At 56.1% G+C, this 23,169-nt stretch overlaps 1 protein-coding gene across 2 annotated transcripts; it reads right to left on the bottom strand.

Moving 5' to 3' along the window:
- Positions 1-12: 12 nt before the first annotated feature.
- PACSIN1 (protein kinase C and casein kinase substrate in neurons 1) lies at positions 13-22,205 on the bottom strand. Of its 2 annotated transcripts, none has more exons than XM_061564797.1 (10): positions 22,003-22,205; positions 14,710-14,804; positions 12,226-12,382; positions 11,178-11,413; positions 10,800-10,955; positions 8,452-8,627; positions 7,513-7,633; positions 6,802-6,929; positions 5,719-5,936; positions 13-3,109 (listed from the first exon to the last, which is right to left on the bottom strand). In XM_061564797.1, the coding sequence occupies exons 2-10, from the start codon at positions 14,767-14,769 to the stop codon at positions 3,000-3,002; spliced, it is 1,362 nt and encodes a 453-aa protein (XP_061420781.1). In that variant the 5' UTR covers positions 14,770-14,804; positions 22,003-22,205; the 3' UTR covers positions 13-2,999. The 2 variants fall into 2 exon arrangements, with proteins under 2 accessions (XP_061420781.1, XP_061420782.1); XM_061564798.1 differs by lacking the exon at positions 22,003-22,205 and adding an exon at positions 19,542-19,811.
- Positions 22,206-23,169: the final 964 nt, after the last annotated feature.

Genomic DNA, 23,169 nt, shown 5'->3' with positions numbered 1-23,169 from the left:
CCTCCACACGAACAGATTTTAAATTTTTATTTTACGACATTGTTCATTATAATTCACATTGACCAGCAAATCATCTCTCATGTATCACTTTAATATACTCAAGAAATTGTATTTTATATTTATCACATTTCTTATAGATTTAATGGTAAAGTTACAGCAAAAAACGAGCACATGGACGAGCCTACGGCACTACTCAACGTATTGCTTCAATCTACGGCGATCACGAACTACAGAGCACGGCTGCACGGGGGAGGGGGGTCGAGGTGACCGGGACCACAGACGTTAACAGAGAAAATGTCGTCATGGGGTTGTGGAAAAGACAAGCACAGTTCAGTGGAACACTCTCATGCTCACCACACTCTGGCGGGTCAGAGTGGTCGTCACAATGAGAAGACTTCTAATTGAGAATGCCCTGCCCGACTTACGGAATCCCAAAACGTGAATCCTCACACGATAACAAGCCCTAACCCTAAACGCACAAACCCCGACCCTAGAACAAGCCCTGAACCTAAGACGTGAACTTCATCACATGAACCATGACCCCAATGCACGAACCCTTAGCCAATAACACAAATCCCACTCCTGTCGTGTCTGCGACCCCGACAGTGCGAGCCACTTCGCTGCCCGTGTAGTCACACGGCGGCCATCCAACTCGACGGCAAGAACCCCAAAACCCGATCCACAACAACCCGGGACCATCGAACACGAACCCATTCCACATTCACGATCAATATAAATAACGCTAGAACGAGGACGCAAACCGCAGTGACCTCCCTGTATTCCATCCCGTCCCCGATCCCAGCCGCAGGGAGCGTCGCGCCCCTCTGCCCCGACACCGACTCGGCCCGGAGCGGCCGCAGAAACTCTGAACGCAAATGGCACGTCCATGAAGCGGCCTCTGAAGCAAGGAGTGTGGACTGGGCACTGAGAAGTGTGCGGCTGCACACACTTATGGACTAAAGTGTAAGTGACTTTTCCATGGAATAAAAATAACACGTGTTGGGAGGGTGAAAGCGCACGGAACGGTTTTCGACAGCCGCTTCCAGGGCGGAGGCCCCTTGGCCGCGCGTCACCGCCGCACACGTAGACGCGGGCCGCGTGGGCCCGCGTCCACGGCCGACCATGGCCATCCTGTCGGTAAACGATGGGAAATCCCCTCGCAGCAGGAAGGTCCACACAGCACAGAACCCAACGCGTGCGTTCATAACGCCATGGTCTTGAAAGGAAAAACGATGCACAACAGGCGACGTTCGTTCTTTATCTGTGTGCCATTAAGGACGATTGCACGAAACGTCGTATGTTGTATTATTCATTTTAAGGCCAGTCTTATTCACCATTTAGGGCGTTGTTATACATGCTTGTGCACCACTGCCAACGCTGCATCACCACATACATATATAAACACAAAGGTATGCTGTTCACCACCCGACTCCCATAGTGCCTTGTGTGCATATCATGTGACCAGCACATTGCGTGCGCAATACGCTCAGCCTTGTCCAGACCACCCGCTCAAGGGCTGCATGTTTGGGTGTATCGCCATTGAAAAAAGTATGGCTGTAACTCAGAGTTGAACAATGGGGCCACCCCAACATGCAGCGAGTACTGCACATGCAATGTGGGGGTCACGTGACGTGCACGCAAGACACGATGGGAGTCGGACCCTCCTGCTGTTTGAAAGCAGCACCCCTGTGCGTGTCGCTATTTCTTATTGGGGGGGGGAGGATGGGGGGGGGGAGGTTTGGTGGGGTCAACGTAACCGTGCAGTTGGTTTTTGCCAGCGACTAGAGTCGTCTCGTCGCCTCCCCACTTGCTCTTGAGGGCCTCCCGGTTGTGACACGGACGGGGATTCCCAATGTCAATGTGGAAAGCCAGGGAGGTGAGCACAAGCAATGTTCAGAGTATTTACTGCACGTGCCGTCAAAGCTTTGTGCTGCTCCTCCAGCGTTTAAGGCCCGGAACCATTTTCTCTGCTTGTGCTGGACGGAGGCCCTTGCCGTGTAACCTAGGCCCATGTCCCTATGTAGGCCACAGACACACACTTTGGAAGCTGGAAGCGTCCTACAAAGAGAATGGTGCCTGCCGGTTCCTGGGAAGATCACGGACAGGATCTGCGAAGTTCGCCCCCCCCTCCCCCCCCACTTTGTCACGGATAAGAGTCGTCAGCGGTGGAACTTCACGAGCGGGTGCGGGGACCCATCTGGTGGCACGCGCCCACGTCTCGCGATTCCCAAGTCGCTTTCCCCACCGCGCCGGAACGTCCACCGCTCCCACCACGCGTGGTCGTCGTGGCCCGGCGGACCTCACGCCGCGCGGAACTCCCCCTGGCGGAGGCCCCTTCCGCCAGCAGGGGCGCGAGTCGGCGGTTGCAGCGGCTGCACCTTTACCCCCGAGGGGGTTAGGATCCCGCGGGACTGGAAGTGCAGAGGGTGTGCGCGCGGCGCGCGCGCTCGAGACAAGAAGCACCATGGACGTCATGCAGCACACGTCACAAGCCACGCACCATTCATGCACACGAAGCACGGGGGGGGGGAGGGGGGGGCTCCGACGTGCGGCGCCTCCTCCCCAGCTACTGGGCAAATAAACCCCTCTATTCCAGCGACCCGATATTAAATTACCTCAGCTACGTTCTGTACAGGTGAATAGGCTGTGACTATGGCAGTATTCGATGCTGTATTTAAGTCCTGGACAAACCAGCACGGAAGGGGCAGTGGTGCGGCCACTGTTCGTGCGTGCGGGCGTATGTTCCATTGCACAGATGTGTGGTGTGTGTCCATGTACACGGTCGTGTTTATCCCCTTCAGGTCAGCGAGTACGTACAACCACGCGTGGACGTGCACTCCGAGTGTGTACATCCGTGCACGTCCACACGCGCGCACGCACGCTGCACGCACGCACGCGGGGCTTTGCGAGTTACGAAAGTGCACGCTCAGCTCGTGCATCCGTGCAGGCCGCCGGCACGGACACCGCTGGGCGGTGCCCATGCGTCGCTTGGAGGGGCTTCAGATGTCCTCCACGTAGTTGGCAGGAAAGAGACCGACCGTCCCATCGTCCATGCGGCCCTTGCACCAGCCCTGCTCATCCTCCTCCTCCAGCTTGGTCAGCTCGTCGCCTGCGCAGGTGCACAAAGACAAAGATACCCAGTGTAGCCTTTAACAGACCATAGGGGCAAGTGCTGTTCGTGAGGACCAGCACACCACACAAGGGGGTGGGTGGCCAGCTCCATGCCCGACCGTATTTTTCTGCCCGTTGATGATGTGTACACACTACACCAAGTACTCGTTTTTTCAAAGCCGAGTCGACCTAGGAGAAGTCCAGGACCGGTTCAGATATTAGCACCGTTATTAGTGGTGAGCGGGAATCGAACTGGGTTCGTGGATTTGTAGCGCGGTGCAGCGTTAGCCGCTACACGACCACTCGCCACTCCACGACTACCACAGCAGTGGTAGTCGTGGAGGTAGTGGTAGCAGTGGAGGTAGTGGTAGCAGTGGTGTTGGTAGTATTGGTGTTGGTAGTGTTAGTATTGGTGTTGGTAGCAGTAATGTTGGTAGTGGTGTTGGTAGCAGTGGTAGCAGTGGAGGTAGTGGTAGCAGTGGTGTTGGTAGTAGTGGTGTTGGTAGTATTGGTGTTGGTAGTGTTAGTATTGGTTTTGGTAGCAGTAATGTTGGTAGTGGTGTTGGTAGCAGTGGTAGCAGTGGAGGTAGTGGTAGCAGTGGTGTTGGTAGTAGTGGTGTTGGTAGTATTGGTGTTGGTAGTGTTAGTATTGGTGTTGGTAGCAGTGGAGGTAGTGGTAGTAGTGGTGTTGGTAGTGTTAGTATTGGTGTTGGTAGTGTTAGTAGTGGTGTTGGTAGTATTGGTGTTGGTAGTGGTAGTAGTGGTGTTGGTAGTGGTAGTAGTGGTGTTGGTAGTATTGGTGTTGGTAGTGTTAGTATTGGTGTTGGTAGCAGTGGAAGTAGTGGTAGTAGTGGTGTTGGTAGTGTTAGTATTGGTGTTGGTAGAGTTAGTAGTGGTGTTGGTAGTATTGGTGTTGGTAGTGGTAGTAGTGGTGTTGGTAGTGGTAGTAGTGGTGTTGGTAGTATTGGTGTTGGTAGCAGTAATGTTGGTAGTGGTGTTAGTAGTAGTGGATGTAGTAGTGGTGTTGGTCGTAGTGGAGGTAGTGATGTTGGTAACAGTAGTGGTGGAAGTAGTGGTGTTGGTAGCAGTAGTGGAGGTAATAGTGGTGTTGGTAGTAGTGGTGTTGGTAGTAGTGGAGGTAGTAGTAGTGGCGGTAGTGGTGGTGGTAGTAGTAGTGGTGGTAGTGGTGTTGGTGTTGGTAGTGGTGTTGGTAGTAGTAGTGGTGGTAGTGGTGTTGGTAGTAGTAGTGGTGGTAGTGGTGTTGGTAATAGTAGTGTTGGTAGCGGTGGTAGTGGTGTTGGTAGTAGTAGTGGTAGTAGTAGTGGTTGTAGTAGTGGTGGTAGTAGTGGTGGTAGTGGTGTTGGTAGTAGTGGTGTTGGTAGTAGTGGTGGTGGTAGTAGTAGTGTTGGTAGTAGTGGTGGTAGTGGTGTTGGTAACAGTAGTGGTTGATGTTGGTAGTAGTAGTAGTGGTGTTGGTAGTAGTGGTAGTAGTGGTAGTAGTGGTGGTAGTGGTGTTGGTAGTAGTGGTGGTGGTGGTGTTGGTAGTAGTGGAGGTAGTAGTGGTGTTGGTAGTAGTGGTGTTGGTAGTAGTGGTAGTAGTGGTGGTAGTGGTGTTGGTAACAGTAGTGGTTGATGTTGGTGGTAGTAGTAGTACTAGTGGTGTTGGTAGTAGTGGTAGTAGTGGTGGTGGTGTTGGTAGTAGTGGTAGTAGTGGTGGTAGTGGTAGTAGTGGTGTTGGTAGTAGTGGTAGTGGTGGAGGTGGTGGTAGTAGCGGTGGAGGTGTTGGTAGTAGTGGTGGTAGTGGTAGTAGTGGTGTTGGTAGTAGTGGTAGTAGTGGTGGTAGTGGTGTTGGTAAGAGTAGTGGTTGATGTTGGTGGTAGTAGTAGTAGTAGTGGTGTTGGTAGTAGTGGTGTTGGTAGTAGTGGTAGTAGTGGTGGTAGTGGTAGTAGTGGTGTTGGTAGTAGTGGTAGTAGTGGTGGTGGTGTTGGTAGTAGTGGTGGTAGTGGTAGTAGTGGTGTTGGTAGTAGTGGTAGTAGTGGTGGTAGTGGTAGTAGTGGTGTTGGTAGTAGTAGTGGTGGTAGTGGTAGTAGTGGTGTTGGTAGTAGTGGTAGTAGTGGTGGTGGTGTTGGTAGTAGTGGTGGTAGTGGTAGTAGTGGTGTTGGTAGTAGTGGTAGTAGTGGTGGTAGTGGTAGTAGTGGTAGTAGTGGTGTTGGTAGTAGTGGTGGTAGTGGTAGTAGTGGTGTTGGTAGTAGTGGTAGTAGTGGTGGTGGTGTTGGTAGTAGTGGTGGTAGTGGTAGTAGTGGTGTTGGTAGTAGTGGTAGTAGTGGTGGTAGTGGTAGTAGTGGTGTTGGTAGTAGTAGTGGTGGTAGTGGTAGTAGTGGTGTTGGTAGTAGTGGTAGTAGTGGTGGTGGTGTTGGTAGTAGTGGTGGTAGTGGTAGTAGTGGTGTTGGTAGTAGTGGTAGTAGTGGTGGTAGTGGTAGTAGTGGTGTTGGTAGTAGTGGTAGTAGTGGTGGTAGTGGTAGTAGTGGTGTTGGTAGTAGTGGTAGTAGTGGTGGTGGTGTTGGTAGTAGTGGTGGTGGTGGTGCTGGTGATGCCGGCGTCCCGCACCGGCTTTGAAGCTGAGCTCGTCCTGCTCCTGGCCCTGGTAGTCGTAGAGGGCACGGATTCGGCCTCCGCCATTCCCGGAGCCGGCCGCGGACCCCCCGTCCGCCTCGTCGAAGGGGTTCTTATCCCCGTTGCTGCGTCCCCCAGAAGAACCACCCCTTGCGAGCGGCGTGTCGTCATCGGACCAGTCCGCCGGGCCGGACGCCTCGCTCGTGCTCGCGCTGAGACCCGCGGCGCGTGAGACAAAGACAAAGGTCTCACTTATAGCCTTGACAGATTGCTGGGGCAAGTGCTGCTAGCTCGCAGCACCTATGAAGGTCGGCACAGTACACGAGAGGATAGATGGCCAGGATCTTGCCCGGCCGCCTTTGTCTCCCCAGTGACAATGTACACACCGAACCAGGTACTCCTTTAAGGCCGAGTCGACCTAGGGGAGACCCAAAACCGATTCAGATAATCGTCACCGGTGTTCGCCGTGAGCAGGAATCGAACTTGGGTCGCCTGGTTTGTAGTACAACAACACCCGCCGTTCGCCTCTAAGTAGCGGTGACGTCACCACGGCACCTGTGCCAGGCTAGGTGCACTTTGAGGCCACGTTAAATGTCAAAGACTTGCTGACAAAGCACGCAAAATACTCAGGGGTGCCATGGCTTGACTGACGGAGATGACTCACAGATGCACCAGCTGTTCCCCCTACTGTCTCAACTTGCTGCATTTTAGCCGCCCGGCGCATCGTAGCTCACATATACACACGCGCACATACGCACGTGATTTAGTTGTGCAATGCGCAGTGAGTGATGGCACAGGGAACCGAGATTAACTTGTGGGATCTTGGACAAGGTTTGCATTTTTTTTTGTATTTAAGGCGTGTGGCTGTAGTTGCGCATGTCTCCGCAGCATGTAATATAACTGTGGTGCGTGTGTCTTTCCCTGCTCAGTGCGAGTAGTGGGTGTACATCTATGGTTGGTGTGGTTGGTATGTGTGCAATTGCTCTTTGCTGTGCCGAGTGTGCTTGTTGTTGTTGTTTCCAGTGTCTCTCTCTACACTGGGCGTCTCCGCTCTGGGTGTCTCTGCGCTGCTCTCACCGTGCCGAGCCTCCGTGGACGCTGGGCGACTCCGTGGGGCCCTGCGCCACCCCCCCCTCGGCCGTCTTGCGTAGCCCTCCCCCCTTCTCCTTGCGGCTCGTGGTCTGTGGAGCGTCCGGCGAGTACTCCTGCCGCCCACAAACACGCATCCCCGTGTTTGCGATCCCGTCGCTCTCTTTTTCTCGGTTTTTATTTTTTTACGAACAACGGGCACCTCCACGGCAACGGTTCGCACACTGGATTCACCGTCCAGAGATGGCATGTTCGGCTATATCTTCTGGAGCGTAGAGAAAAACGTCGGACGTCGTGCCGGACGGTGCGGCGGCGCAGCCCGAAGGCGCGCGCCGGAGCTCTTTCCCCAGATTATGATCCGAGTGGGGTAACTATCAATGGACGACCATGGATTTGCTTCACCGCTCAAATCAGCCACACGGTGGCGGAACCACAGGTGGATTACATCGTCCGCGCGATTGCCGAACGCAAGCGGGCGTGGGCACGGTGCATCACTACGGCTCGGAGGGTTGCCGGCCAGCGGCCAAAATTAATGAGGGAACACGCTCCGGGGTTGTGTCCTACGAGGAGACGGAGTGATACAACGAGTTGGTGCGACAGGGATCGTAAAGGGTTGGTGGCTGCTTGGGAAGGCCCTCATCCGGCAGCGGATCGAGCGTGGCCGCTGATGATTGTGGCGGCGGAGTGAACTCGTCTCACCTCGAACGCGGGCCAGTTCGTGGCCATGCCGGTGCCGTGATTTGCCGCGAACCACTTGAGGTCGTCCTGCTCGTCCGCCGTCAGAATCGACTGCCGGAAATCCCGGTAGACGTTAGCGTAGCTGGGAAACACGAGGCACAAACAACACCACTGCACACAACTACACTACAACACACCACTGCACACAACTACACGCAACACAAACAACACCACTATATAGAACACAAACAACACCACTACACACAACTACACTACAAACAACGCCACTCGACACAACACCACTGCACCCCGATGAGCAGCATGAGGTAGAAACTGTGCGGGCTCCTGGCCTCGCGCCCCAACCTCGCAACCCCATGAAGGGATCCAACAGTCGCTCGGTGGTTGTGTCCACAGCTCGACAGCCTCACAGTCCAGCTTTACGCTGGGCTGTGAGGCTGGCTCTAGGTTGGACTGTGAGGCTGGCTCTAGGTTGGACTGTGAGGCTGGCTCTAGGTTGGACTGTGAGGCTGGCTCTAGGTTGGACTGTGAGGCTGGCTCTAGGTTGGACTGTGAGGCTGGCTCTAGGTTGGACTGTGAGGCTGGCTCTAGGTTGGACTGTGAGGCTGGCTCTAGGTTGGACTGTGAGGCTGGCTCTAGGTTGGACTGTGAGGCTGTAGGCTGCGCTGCCCATTTGCGACCAGGCTGCAGACTGTGCCGTGTCGGTGGGCTCCTGGAGGCCCAGGTGTACGATGCCGCGTGCGGCCCCATAACTCCACCGTCCACTCTGTTTTCACCTCCATCCCAATTACTGTCGGCTAAGTCCACTCACGACTCTGCCAATAGTAACGTTTAAAATGATTGCATCGCTCCGTTTCTGTGGCGACCAAAAAACCCGGCCCGTCGTGAGGCCAGAGAGAGCAGACTGCCCGGGGGCCGGCTGAGCCGTGGCCGAGCTCCCACCTGCAGTTGGTGGAGAGGTCGAGGTGGCGCTGGATGTCCATGAGCACCTCCTTGAGGAAGGAGAGGCGCTTGAGCTCCAGCTGCTGACACGTCTCGAACACGGCCTCCATGTTCTCCGTGTACTGTGGCGTGTGCCGGCCCATCTCCTCCAGCCCCTTCTCATAGCGCTCCTTCGCCTGTGAGTGGAGAGCCCTCATCATCATCATCGTCGCATCCTCATTTGACTACCGCAACTCCCTGCAGACGAGTGGAAATGTTGTTGTGTGTTGTTATTGTCGGCCAGTAACTCCCCACTGCTGGGGAAAGACATTCTCCTCCGAGCCCGGTCGTGACCTCCCAACTCCGGTGTCATGTCGTCTCTCTGCTGCCGTCCCTTCCGCCATCTCCCTTTGCCTCTCTTCTCAGCACTCAATCTTCACTCCGTAGCGAGTTTTGCTTCTCATCTCTCATCAACTGTTCCCATGATGAGTCCTGTTGCCCAATCCCACTCGATGTCCTCTGCTTTAACAGCAGCAGCAGCAGCAGCATCGGTGACCACTGCCTATTTACAGACTCGTCATTCCTTCAGCCGTCCCTTTCCCTCGGCTCCCAACTTCAGATCATTCACAATGTTACTGCCAAAATCCTCCGCATTACTCTCATCCCTCCACCGGCTCCTAATCCACTCCCGGATCAACTACAAAATCGCACTCACCATCTTCAAGATCTTCCATAGACTCGCCAATGCCAAACTCTCCCCACTCATCTCACTCTACTGCCCTCCACTCCGGCAACCGAGGCTTCGTGTCGGAGCCTCCAGTCAAGCCTCGCTCAGTGGGAGCTCTGTCATTCCCCTTTGCTGTCCCGTGCTGTAAACTCTGCCCATGTTTAAGTCCAGGATCAAGACCGTTCTGTTCTCCCCTGCCTCACATAGAGACCCATAGAGGGACTCGCATTGAGGCCTCGAACGCGGGCCAGTAAAGGCCGTGTCCCCAAGGCGCCTGCATCGCGCTGCGCGAGCACAGCATCTGGAGACGCAGGCGCGTGAAGTGCCGCTCCGGGCTGCGATTGCATCTGAAGTCACGGCTACGTTCCCCGCTCCATATTTTCCAGTGTGCAACATCACACGTCCCGTGCTTTAATGTTACTGACATTTGTGCATCCTTATAAAGGACAGTTTATCATATTAAAGGACAAGTAAAAAGTACTGTCCTTCAGGACATCTGGTAACCTTGAGCACGCTCCTATTTTATACACCCACACCACACACACAGCACCCCACATACCAACACAACCACCATTGGCCACGAAGTGACAGTGACATCACCACGGCGCCCGTGCCAGGCCAGGTGCACTTTGAGGCCACGTGAAATGTGGAAGGCTCGCTGCTGGCAAGAGGTCACGGGAAAGACCGAAGTGCCACGGATTGAATGACTGAGATGACTGGCAGATGCACCACCTATGCCCCCCTACTGTGCCAAATTGCTGTGTTTTAGACTCCCGGCGCTCTGCTCGTTGTTGTGAGCATCGCTCATCCGCCCTCCGCTGTTGCTGGAGGGCGACTGCATTCAACTACCCAGTAGCTACCTTCGCGAGCCTCTTCCAAGAAGGCCAATCTTGACACTGTTGGTACAGCCCACCGCAGAGTTAATCGCGAGATAACAAGATAACGAGTCTCTGGACACGGAGAACTGCACGGGCGATGGACGGACGGGCAAACGCCTAAGCTGCTCGGTAGTCATGGGGATAAGAGACGTCGTCTTGAAATCGAGAATTCTACTTTCAAAAGACAACGTGAGACAAGTGTCAGGGGATCAAGTCACGCGGCATCAGCAGACACACGGATGTTTGCTCAACCTGGTGTGGCTCCTTCACGCATGCACAAGTTCACACGATAGACTTTCTCCGCTAAATGCCTCGCGTATGGTACTCGGTTTGAACGCGCTGCACATTCAGAATGATTTCACAGCAACAATGCCCAATGGGTCCTCTACAGAGCACATGGGTGGTGACCATCATCCCTCCATTAATTTATTAATTCTGCACCTCGACCTCACGACCTCATGGCTCGGCACCAACTATCATCCCAATCATTATTGCTGTAATTGAGCCAATGTTAGCGAGAGGCAATATACGCAAAACTGTTTCGTGCTTCCACATCGGCCCCGGAGCTTTCCAGACCGATATCATCGAGCAGCATCATTTAATCAAACAAAACCCTGGACTGGTTTCCACTTCATGGATCTCACCAGCAGGCGAGGCTTGGTAAACCAAACGCTGCCGTTTTGACAGATGCCGGTCGGTTTGATGCAAGATTAGGCGCCAATCGTGCCCTTTCTCCCCGCCGTTACCCACGCTGTGCCCCACACCTTCTGAGTGTCTTGTCGACACTTCTCAACTTTGTCCGAGAGCTTCTTCGCCTGGTCGGGCGGCGCGCCGGGGTCGCTCTTGGTGGAGGTCTCGCGGCTCACGGCCAGACGCTCTTCCTTGCACGCCAGATGGTAGGCCTTCTTGAGCACCTCCAGCTGCGCCGTGCACCGGATCAGGTACGCACGCACAGAGTGTGTACACACGGAGCACACACACACACGGGGTACACACACACACGGGGTACACACACAATACTAGTACGTGTGTTCTGTATTGCCCCTCGTGAGTGGTGCGAGTTCACTGCGGCCACAAGAAGTGAGGCCGCAGGACTTCGCCCACAATTATTTTAATATCAAAGCCATGATTTGTTTCCGAACCTCCTTGAGCTTCTTGGCCCAGGGCTTCTGCGCCTTCCGGAAGCCGTCCTCCGCCTCCTTGGTCTCCTTGAAGCCACCGATAAGCTGCTTGTGGAAAGTGTCCTTCTGCCAGTTCTTGATTTTCTCCAGGTCCTCGTTGTTGATCTGGTTTCTCATCTCGTGGTGGAGGTCACTCACCCTGTCGGCCTCCGTCATCAGGGCCTGCCACGCGCGCTCCATGGAGCCGTACTGCGGGCCTACACAATGACCACAACAGCGGCGGCCGCCACCACCAGCGCCATTCGCCACCGATACCACTTTCTCCTGCACACCCGAGCCGTGCCAACATGGCATGGGTGGTGTTTTTCCACCGGCGTTTCACCGAGACGAGCCGGACACATACAGGCGTCTTTACTCGTTCACTGCATGCGACGTCAGTACACTGCGAGGACGCGGTGTTGCCTATAGGCATCTACTCTAACCGGGCGACCCGAGTTCGATTCCCACTCACGGTCAATACCAGTAACGAATATCTGAACCGGTTCTTGGCTTCCCCTACGTCGACTCAACCTCAAATGAGTACCTGGTGCGGTGTGTAGTAAACATTCCCTCTGGGGAAACAAAGGTGGTCGAGCGTGGTGCTGGCCGCCCACCTCCTCGTGTACCGTGCTCACCTTCATAGGTGCTCGCTAACAGCATTTGGCCCGACAGTCTGTTAAGGCTAGACGGGGGATTTTTGTCTTTGCTGGTGTAGGGAGACCTGTCGTGCCCTGGTGCGAGAGAGATGCGTGTGACGATGATGACGATGGTTCATTCACGCCATGGCGGCGTCTCAAGAGCGCTTTACACGCGGCACGCAACTCGAGAGCATCTGAACGCTGCTGCAAGTAGGAGGCGATGATTGCTTGTGTGTATGATCCTCATTGAGTAGCACACGATGCCATAAGGGGATATTTAACGTCTCCTGGGAAGCAGGCGGCACGTAGCAATGTTACAGTTATCAAACACCAGTGATTACCAGGGCTGCCGCCAGGTTCGAACCGGCATGGGACTTTGTGGTGCATCTCACCGCGCTCGATCAGCGTTTTCCACTTCTTGGTCCAGTCGGTGAGCTGCTGGGAGTAGACCTTCTCAATCTTGGCCCGCTCCTGGATGCAGGCCATGAGGTCGTTGCAGAGCCGGTATCCGTCGTCGATGCGTCTAACCGTCCGCTTGTAATTCCCCACCTGTCAGGGTGGGGGGGGGGCGATGGAGGAGACCGGTGATGGAACGGCAGCCACAGGAGTCAGAATCTTGATTTGGAGGAATCCGATGAGCTAGGAATCTCTTTTTTGCAGATGTCCAGCGATCGTTCCCAAGAACACAGCTGCCGTGGAGACGGAGCAACGAGATCGGTCCGCGTGCAGGAGGAGTGGGGTGGATGGGAGTGGCACTGGACCACGAGACAGGTGGCCATGTCGTGGGCAGGCCTTAATCCATTACGTGATGTGTACACGCCTGTGTACACGCCTGTGTGATGTGTACACGCGTGTGTACACGCCTGTGTGATGTGTACACACGCGTGTGTACACGCCTGTGTGATGTGTACACGCGTGTGTACACGCCTGTGTGATGTGTACACGCGTGTGTACACATCTGTGTGATGTGTACACACGCGTGTGTACACGCGTGTGTACACATCTGTGCGATGTGTACACACGCGTGTGTACACGCCTGTGTGATGTGTACACACGCGTGTGTACACGCCTGTGTGATGTGTACACACGCGTGTGTACACGCCTGTGTGATGTGTACACGCGTGTGTACACGCCTGTGTGATGTGTACACGCGTGTGTACACGCCTGTGTGATGTGTACACGCGTGTGTACACGCCTGTGTGATGTGTACACGCGTGTGTACACGCCTGTGTGATGTGTACACGCGTGTGTACACGCCTGTGTGATGTGTACACGCGTGTGTACACGCCTGTGTGATGTGTGCACGCGTGTGTACACATCTGTGTGATGTGTACACGCGTGTGTACACGCCTGTGTGATGTGTACACGCGTGTGTACACGTTTGTGTGATGTGTACACGCGTGTGTACACGCCTGTGTGATGTGTACACGCGTGTGTACACGCCTGTGTGATGTGTACACGCGTGTGTACACGTTTGTGTGATGTGTACACGCGTGTGTACACGCCTGTGTGATGTGTACACGCGTGTGTACACGTTTGTGTGATGTGTACACGCGTGTGTACACGCCTGTGTGATGTGTACACGCGTGTGTACACGCCTGTGTGATGTGTACACGCGTGTGTACACGTTTGTGTGATGTGTACACGCGTGTGTACACGCCTGTGTGATGTGTACACGCGTGTGTACACGTTTGTGTGATGTGTACACGCGTGTGTACACGCCTGTGTGATGTGTACACGCGTGTGTACACGCCTGTGTGATGTGTACACGCGTGTGTACACGTTTGTGTGATGTGTACACGCGTGTGTACACGTTTGTGTGATGTGTACACGCGTGTGTACACGCCTGTGTGATGTGTACACGCGTGTGTACACGCCTGTGTGATGTGTACACGCGTGTGTACACGCCTGTGTGATGTGTACACGCGTGTGTACACGCCTGTGTGATGTGTACACGCGTGTGTACACGCCTGTGTGATGTGTACACGCGTGTGTACACGCCTGTGTGATGTGTACACGCGTGTGTACACGTTTGTGTGATGTGTACACGCGTGTGTACACGTTTGTGTGATGTGTACACGCGTGTGTACACGTTTGTGTGATGTGTACACGCGTGTGTACACGCCTGTGTGATGTGTACACGCGTGTGTACACGCCTGTGTGATGTGTACACGCGTGTGTACACGCCTGTGTGATGTGTACACGCGTGTGTACACGCCTGTGTGATGTGTACACGCGTGTGTACACGCCTGTGTGATGTGTACACGCGTGTGTACACGTTTGTGTAATGTGTACACGCGTGTGTACACGTTTGTGTGATGTGTACACGCGTGTGTACACGTCTGTGTGATGTGTACACGCGTGTGTACACGTCTGTGTGATGTGTATACGCGTGTGTACACGCCTGTGTGATGTGTACACGCGTGTGTACACGCCTGTGTGATGTGTATACGCGTGTGTACACGTTTGTGTGATGTGTACACGCGTGTGTACACGTTTGTGTGATGTGTACACGCGTGTGTACACGCCTGTGTGATGTGTACACGCGTGTGTACACGCCTGTGTGATGTGTACACGCGTGTGTACACGTTTGTGTGATGTGTACACGCGTGTGTACACGCCTGTGTGATGTGTACACGCGTGTGTACACGTTTGTGTGATGTGTACACGCGTTTGTACACGCCTGTGTGATGTGTACACGCGTGTGTACACGTTTGTGTGATGTGTACACGCGTGTGTACACGCCTGTGTGATGTGTACACGCGTGTGTACACATCTATGTGATGTGTACACGCGTGTGTACACGTTTGTGTGATGTGTACACGCGTGTGTACACGTCTGTGTGATGTGTACACGCGTGTGTGTGTATCCTGCACCTCCCAGAAGCTCTCGCTTGATGTCTCCACGCCCGCGCAGTCATCGTAAGTCACAGACATCGTGCACTGGGTCACAGCTCACACCTCGTGCCGCACTGCACACCACACAAAGACACAGATTGACCGTAGAGCCTTTAACAGACTGTTGGGGAAAGTGCTGCTAGCAAACACCCATGTATGTATATGCATGTTGAACTTCTATTGAACGTAGCCAACCATGCTAATCGGAGGTGCGAATACCTATGAAGGCCGGCACGGCCCATAAGGGTGGTCAGCACCATGCGTGGCCACCTTTGGCTCCCTCATGCCGATATTTACACATCGCACCAGGTACTAATTTGAGGCCCAAGACTGGTTAATATAATCATCACTAGTGTTGGCCTTGCGCGGGAATCGAATTTCCGACGCTGGGTTCGTAGTACAGCGCCCTAACCACTACACTACCGCTCCCCACCTGCACCAACAGCAGCCACCATTTTCCACCAAGTGATGGTGACGTCACCACAGCGTTTGTGCCAGGCTCGTTGAACTTTGAGACCAAGTGAAGGCTCGCTCCTGGCAGGAGGTCATGGGATAGACCGAGGTGCCAATGGGTTGAAGGTTTGAGATGAATGACAGATGCACCACCTGTGCCGCCTACTGTCCCAACTCGATGTGTTATATCTGCCCAGCACTCTGCTCGTCGTTGTAAGCGCCGCTCCTCTGCCCTTCGCTGTTGTTGGAGGGTGACTACCTCCAACTGTCCAGTAGAATCCTTACCAGCCGTACCGATCTTGGCATGGCTGGTACCAGACATCGGCAAGTCTACTCAGCTTCACATCCTGTACCCTTCCACCGATCTGTTCTAACCTATTCCACACCAGTTTAGCCCTATTTATCCAGCCAAACAGAAGCTGCTTCGGCATGCGGTGGCTGCGCATGCAGGCTACATGACACAGCCAACGCAGCATTGCATGCTGTATTAGCTCACCAACAGGAAGTGTCCAGATCTTTCAAAGTATTCACACAATCCAGCCTGGTTAAATCCAAGATGGATCGCAGACAAGCTAGCCTGAATGTTTCAAACTGGCACAGATTTTCCATTAGAGGGGTCCACGTTTCACAAGCCTACGGCTTAATGTGCAGTGACAGGCCAGGTAGTGTTTTTCAGCTGATGACAAGATGCCACTCGACTGATTCGGAGTGAGACCTTTGCTGAAAAACTTCACCTGCTTATAAGCACATTGCTCAAGTATAACAACATCTCCACTCTCTCCACGACTAGTCCATCACTCATGGGAAGTTGAGGGGGTGGAGTATTTCCTGACATAAAATACCTAGGCAGGTGATTAGTAGTAGGTTTTTACCCTTTTAAACTGGTACAAAACTGACACCTTTATTCAAGGCATCATGTTTGCAATAACCACAACACAAGTAGTCAAAAAAGCAAACAAAAAGAAGCAACTCTGATAATGATAATAATATGCACTGTCCTTGAAGTTTATTGGCCCACACCCGAGACAGCTTTCTTTAGAGCCTAGTCCCCATTGGTGTTGAACCAGATGACACCAGAAGGTGTACAACTCAAACACAGTGCAATATCAGAGTATTGAGAGCTCGGGGTAAGCATTTACACTATGAGATCTCTTTTACCAGTGGCAAAATATAGTAGTAGGTTTTTACCCTTTTAAACTGGTACAAAACTGATTAGTGTTGGTGGGGCTGATGGTATGTTCCAGGTTCTGCAGCAGTTGGTTCAATTAATTTTCAGAGTGAGCAGCAATTACCAGATCATCAGTATACACAATATGGTTGATCAATAGGGAGCCATGCCTTTACCGCGCACATGCATCGATCTGCCTCCCATTATGTCTGCACCAGATGGAAATTCCTCCGGTACAGCCATGGAAAGCTTTTTGAACTACAGTCTCAAAAATATATTAAATAATGCAGGAGCCAGAGGACATCCCTGTCACGCCCCAAGCTGAACAGAGAATGGTGCCGACTCCAGGCCACGCGCTTTACCCAGGCCTGGCCACCATTGTGAAGGCCCTTAATGATTGTGAGCAGAAGGTCAGGGACCCTGAAAGCATGAAACATGACCCAAAGCCCTAGCCTATGGATGATATCATAGGCCTTGACCAGATGAATAAAGCAGAGATGTAGGTCCTTTTGAATTTCTCTACACCTCTGATGTAGCAGACAGACACACCATCACACAGACGTGCACACACATCACACAGACGTGCACACACATCACACAGACGTGCACACACACCACACAGACGTGCACACACACCACACAGACGTGCACACGCACCACACAGACGTGCACACGCATCACACAGACGTGCACACACACCACACAGACGTGCACACACACCACACAGACGTGCACACACATCACACAGACGTGCACACACATCACACAGACGTGCACACACATCACACAGACGTGCACACACACCACACAGACGTGCACACGCATCACACAGACGTGCACACACACCACACAGACGTGCACACACACCACACAGACGTGCACACACACCACACAGACGTGCACACACACCACACAGACGTGCACACACACCACACAGACGTGCACACACACCACACAGACGTGCACACACACCACACAGACGTGCACACACACCACACAGACGTGCACACGTGGCAAGCTTACACAAGTCAAGCTTTGGCATCTTTCTCATCATTCACAAAAATTAGAAGGACCCAGTGACAATTGTGTGAGATACACACCACCACACAAACACACATCTCTCTTATCACCATACAAACACACATCCCTCACATCACTGTATCCATGGCTTCAGTTCTCACTCGCTATTTTCCGTAATGCTGCTGCGAGGCTGCTGGCTGCGAGCATGATCACGAGGACATTCTCAGGATGTAACGAGGCGACATTATTCATGGCACCGCGTTTCAGGCTGGAATTACACAGCGACTGTACAAAACATCACCATCATCACCCACATCACCATCATCACATCGCACACCCATCACGTCACACATCACATCACCAATCGCCGTCACGATCGCTGCACCCCCTGCACGCGCCCTGCCGCACTGAATGTTAACGAGGAGCAGCAGCAGCGTTCAACCACATCCCATGCCGACATCGCACACAACACTCACATTACCCACACAATACACACACAGTAGAACATACATCGCACGCGTGTGTGTGTCCCATTGTTACCCTGTGTGTGTGTCACAGTGTTACCCTGTGTGTGTGTGAGTCACAGTGTTACCCTGTGTGTGTGTGTGTGTCACAGTGTTACCCTGTGTGTGTGTGTGTGTCACAGTGTTACCCTGTGTGTGTGTGTGAGTCACAGTGTTACCCTGTGTGTGTGTGTGTGTCACAGTGTTACCCTGTGTGTGTGTGTGTCACAGTGTTACCCTGTGTGTGTGTGTGTGTGTCACAGTGTTACCCTGTGTGTGTGTGTCACAGTGTTACCCTGTGTGTGTGTGTGTGTCACAGTGTTACCCTGTGTGTGTGTGTTTCACAGTGTTACCCTGTGTGTGTGTGTGTCACAGTGTTACCCTGTGTGTGTGTGTGTCACAGTGTTACCCTGTGTGTGTGTGTGTCACAGTGTTACCCTGTGTGTGTGTGTGTGAGTCAGTGTTACCCTGTGTGTGTGTGTGTGAGTCACAGTGTTACCCTGTGTGTGTGTGTGAGTCACAGTGTTACCCTGTGTGTGTGTGAGTCACAGTGTTACCCTGTGTGTGTGTGTGTCACAGTGTTACACTGTGTGTGTGTGTGAGTCACAGTGTTACCCTGTGTGTGTGAGTCACAGTGTTACCCTGTGTGTGTGTGTGAGTCACAGTGTTACCCTGTGTGTGTGTGTGTGTGTCACAGTGTTACCCTGTGTGTGTGTGTCACAGTGTTACCCTGTGTGTGTGTGTGAGTCAGTGTTACCCTGTGTGTGTGTGAGTCACAGTGTTACCCTGTGTGTGTGTGTCACAGTGTTACCCTGTGTGTGAGTCACAGTGTTACCCTGTGTGTGTGTGTGTCACAGTGTTACCCTGTGTGTGTGTGTGAGTCACAGTGTTACCCTGTGTGTGTGTGAGAGTCACAGTGTTACCCTGTGTGTGTGTGTCACAGTGTTACCCTGTGTGTGTGTGTGTGTCACAGTGTTACCCTGTGTGTGTGTGTGTCACAGTGTTACACTGTGTGTGTGTGTGTGTCACAGTGTTACCCTGTGTGTGTGTGAGAGTCACAGTGTTACCCTGTGTGTGTGTGTCACAGTGTTACCCTGTGTGTGTGTGTGTGTCACAGTGTTACCCTGTGTGTGTTATTCACGGATGACGTGGATCACGTGACCGCATCACCGCACAGCGCGCCGCACGAGTGATCACACCGCCCAGCGCGAGGGGCCACGCGGGGCCACCTCTGCACAGCCCCCCCCCCCCCCGCCCTGGCCCAGGCGTCTCGGTCCACCACGACGCACGAGCGCGCTGCGTGCTGGACTCTCTCGTGCGGGGTTGAGACTGGGGTGGTAATGGGGTGGTTATGGGGTGGTTACAAATGGTTGTTTGCGTTACTGGTAACCGCATTAAAGGAACGGAAAGAAACGGTGAAGGGACTGCGTCCGTGGCAGGTGCCACGGTGGTGCAATTGGTGCGCGGCACCCCACCGCGCTCGCCGTGCGGGCCGAGGTCGCCGCTCCGACTCCATCTCCCGGCGCGGCAGCCGCAACGACGGGACGGGTTCCTGAACCCCCTCCCCGCTGCCTGCGGCCACCCAGCAGCGTGAACGGGTGCGCCGCAGTCAGTCGATGGGCAGATCGCGTGCGGTGGGCTAAAGTGTGGGTATTCCCACCACTTACCAGCACGGTTGGTCAACGTGGAGGAGGAGTAGGCCAAGGGGCGGCGTGAGGCGGCGTCTCTCCCCTTCAACAGAGACCGATGGAGCAAACGCGCCGCGCGGATGGTGACTCGGCCCTCTCGCCGTGGCGTTTGTGCGTTCCCGCGTGCCTATTGGTGCATTCATCACTAAACATTCCGCTTGAATCGGTTACCGGTTCCTCACTCCCGTAACCGGTAACCGAATGCGAAAATCGTTTGCCGTGTGTGGTGAGGAAGTCAAGGAGGGGGACGAGGCGGCGAGGGGGGGTTCAAAGGAAAGGAGGAGTCAGAGGTCAGGGAGAAGGTCAAAGGAAGAGGGTCAGAGGGAGGGATGAGAGCCGTACAGGGAGAGGGGAGGAGGCGAGTGAGAGGGGAGCTGGAAGGGAGGGAGGGGGGGGAGGGAGGGGGGGCCGGGAGGGGGGGGCGGGGAGGGGGGGGGCGGGAGGGGGGGGGGCGGGAGAGGGGGGGGCCGGGAGGGAGGGGGGCCGGGAGGGAGGGGGGGCGGGAGAGGGGGGGGGGCCGGGAGGGGGGTGACCGGGAGGGGGGGGGGACCGGGAGGGGGGGGGGCCGGGAGGGGGGGGGACCGGGAGGGAGGTGGGGCGGGAGAGGGGGGGACCGGGGGGGGACCGGGGAGGGGGGGGGGCCGGGAGGGGGGGACCGGGAGGGGGGGGGACCGGGAGGGGGGGACCGGGAGGGGGGGGACCGGGGGGGGGACCGGGAGGGGGGGGCGGGGGAGGGGGGGGCGGGGGAGGGGGGGGGCGGGAGGGGGGGGGCGGGAGAGGGGGGGCCGGGAGGGAGGGGGGGCGGGAGAGGGGGGGGGGCCGGGAGGGGGGTGACCGGGAGGGGGGGGGACCGGGAGGGTGGGGCGGGGGAGGGGGGGGCGGGAGGGGGGGGGCGGGAGAGGGGGGGCCGGGAGGGAGGGGGGGCGGGAGAGGGGGGGGGGGCCGGGAGGGGGGTGACCGGGAGGGGGGGGGCGGGAGAGGGGGGGGGGGCCGGGAGGGGGGGGGACCGGGAGGGAGGGGGGGCGGGAGAGGGGGGGGGCCGGGAGGGAGGGGGGGCGGGAGAGGGGGGGGACCGGGGGGGGGGGGGGCCGGGAAGGGGGGGGGGCCGGGAAGGGGGGGGGGGCCGGGAAGGGGGGGGGGTGCTGCAGGGAGCAGTGCAGGGCCCCATCCCACGGGCGGGGGGCTCCCCTGTGTGGTGGACTATGGGCGAGTTTCTCTCACCATTGGCCTCTGCGTCTCCTGAACCCACCGAGTTACAGCTACACCGCAAATCCGAGACCGACTTCAAACTCTCGGACCTTCATCAGCAGAACCCTATATATGTGCTATGAAAAAGGGCTATGGCCCGAACCGTTGCCTTATTACTGTATATACGCTTCCTTTTCAGGCCACAGTGTAATTGACGAACGTGTTGAGTGTTTTGTTGTTGCGTGTGCTCATCAGCAGGACGTGGCCTGTTAAATAAATGCTGCCAAGTTGTCCGGCCTCGCTCAGCGGTGTCCAGCAACACGGCTGCCAGGGTATCGTGGTTGGGTCTGCAACCCTCGCCTTGGCTGCTATTATTTACAGACAGCAGCACCCTGCAGTCTGAGACGGCTGTGCACGCACAGATAGACCTGCACACAGCGACAGAGCGCACGCTGCACCCCGTCAAACTACATTCTACTCCTTCGATGATGTACACCGCATTCAGCACAGCGCACTGCAGTGAGACAGCGCCCTGCACTCCGAGAGCTCTGAGAGCCTTGTGAAGACATCTCTGCAGAGCTCTGTGAAGAAGAGAGCTCTGTGGAGAAGAGAGCTTTGCTGCACTCGGTCCGACCGCGTGCATGTTGGGGTGGAGGCGCGCTCTGCGCTGTTTACGCAACAGCAGCAAGAGCAGCAGCAGCAGCTGATGGTTATGATTATCATCATCTTGGGTGACATTTGCAGCGGGGGCTCATACACGGCATGACAGTCGACACTGCAGTCTGCACCCAGCTCATGGTGCCGCACCAACACACGTCACCAGACTTGGGGCAGGTGCTGCCAGCTGCACTCACGCACACGCGAAGCTGCACAAAGCGCGCGAGGAGCGAAGTGCGCCGCTATCCGCGCTCCGTCTCCGCTGTGGAGGTCCCCGCGGATTGTTTGTGCTTGGATCGACGCGCGGACGTAGCGGCACCGCGCGCGGCGAGATGGCGGAGCAGCACGAATGGAGAGACGAAGAGACAGGGAGAGAGACGGAGGGAGAGAAACACACGCGCGCCACACGCAGGAGATGTCAGTTGCACAGGCACGGAGAGAGCAGCACGGGTCACATGCCGGGATGAAAACAAATCGAGGACAGCGCCGCGGTGCGCCCGCCCCGCTCGCTCCATCTCCCTCCCGCGTACCCCGCGCCTGGGAGAGGGGTTGGCGGGGCTCGCTGGGAGCGGCTCCCCGCATCTCCTCCACTCACCCGGGTGCGAGGGGGCTCCGCTCCTCTCCGCCTCGGCCAGAGGGGCGCGCGGGGAGAGATGGAGAGAGAGAGAGAGGGGTGGAGACGAAGAGGGAGCCGATGGGGACGGGGGGAGCGCGCCAGATGGAGGAGCTCGGGGAGGGATACGAGTGAAGGACGCGGCGCGGGGGTGGAGGCGTGTCCTGGCGAAGCTCAGCACCATCCACTTCCTGGGTCACCCTCCATCTGCCCAGCCCTGGGATTAGTAGGGAGACTCTCCCTCCATACCCCCTCTCCCTCCATACCCCCTCTCCCTCCACCCCCCCCCCTTTCTCCCTCCACTCCCCCTTCTCCCTCCATCCCCCCTCTCCACCCCCCCACCTCTCTCCATTCTCTCCATCCCTCCCTACATCCCTCCCTCCTTGCCTCCATTCCTCCCTGCACCCCTCTCTCCCTCCCTCTCTCACTCCCTCTATCCCTCCAGCCAATCCCTGGATGGAGGGCGAGGGGCTGGATGGAGGGCGAGGGGTTGGATGGAGGGCGAGGGGTTGGATGGAGGGCGAGGGGTTGGATGGAGGGCGAGGGGTTGGATGGAGGGCGAGGGGCTGGATGGAGGGCGAGGGGTTGGATGGAGGGCGAGGGGCTGGATGGAGGGCGAGGGGCTGGATGGAGGGCGAGGGGCTGGATGGAGGGCGAGGGGCTGGATGGAGGGCGAGGGGCTGGATGGAGGGCGAGGGGTTGGATGGAGGGCGAGGGGTTGGATGGAGGGCGAGGGGCTGGATGGAGGGCGAGGGGCTGGATGGAGGGCGAGGGGCTGGATGGAGGGCGAGGGGCTGGATGGAGGGCGAGGGGTTGGATGGAGGGCGAGGGGTTGGATGGAGGGCGAGGGGCTGGATGGAGGGCGAGGGGCTGGATGGAGGGCGAGGGGCTGGCTGGAGGGCGAGGGGCTGGATGGAGGGCGAGGGGTTGGATGGAGGGCGAGGGGTTGGATGGAGGGCGAGGGGCTGGCTGGAGGGCGAGGGGCTGGATGGAGGGCGAGGGGCTGGCTGGAGGGCGAGGGGCTGGATGGAGGGCGAGGGGCTGGCTGGAGGGCGAGGGGTTGGATGGAGGGCGAGGGGCTGGCTGGCGGGTGAGGGGTTGGCTGGAGCGAGTGTTGATTTCGCAATGCGTGCCACGCGACAGAGCCGC

Source organism: Lethenteron reissneri, chromosome 33, assembly GCF_015708825.2.
Source record: "Lethenteron reissneri isolate LAM-NWPU_2019-01 chromosome 33, ASM1570882v1, whole genome shotgun sequence".
NCBI lineage: Eukaryota > Metazoa > Chordata > Hyperoartia > Petromyzontiformes > Petromyzontidae > Lethenteron > Lethenteron reissneri.
Note: the sequence above shows the minus strand (reverse complement) of the source record. Positions and strands in the feature narration are given on the sequence as shown.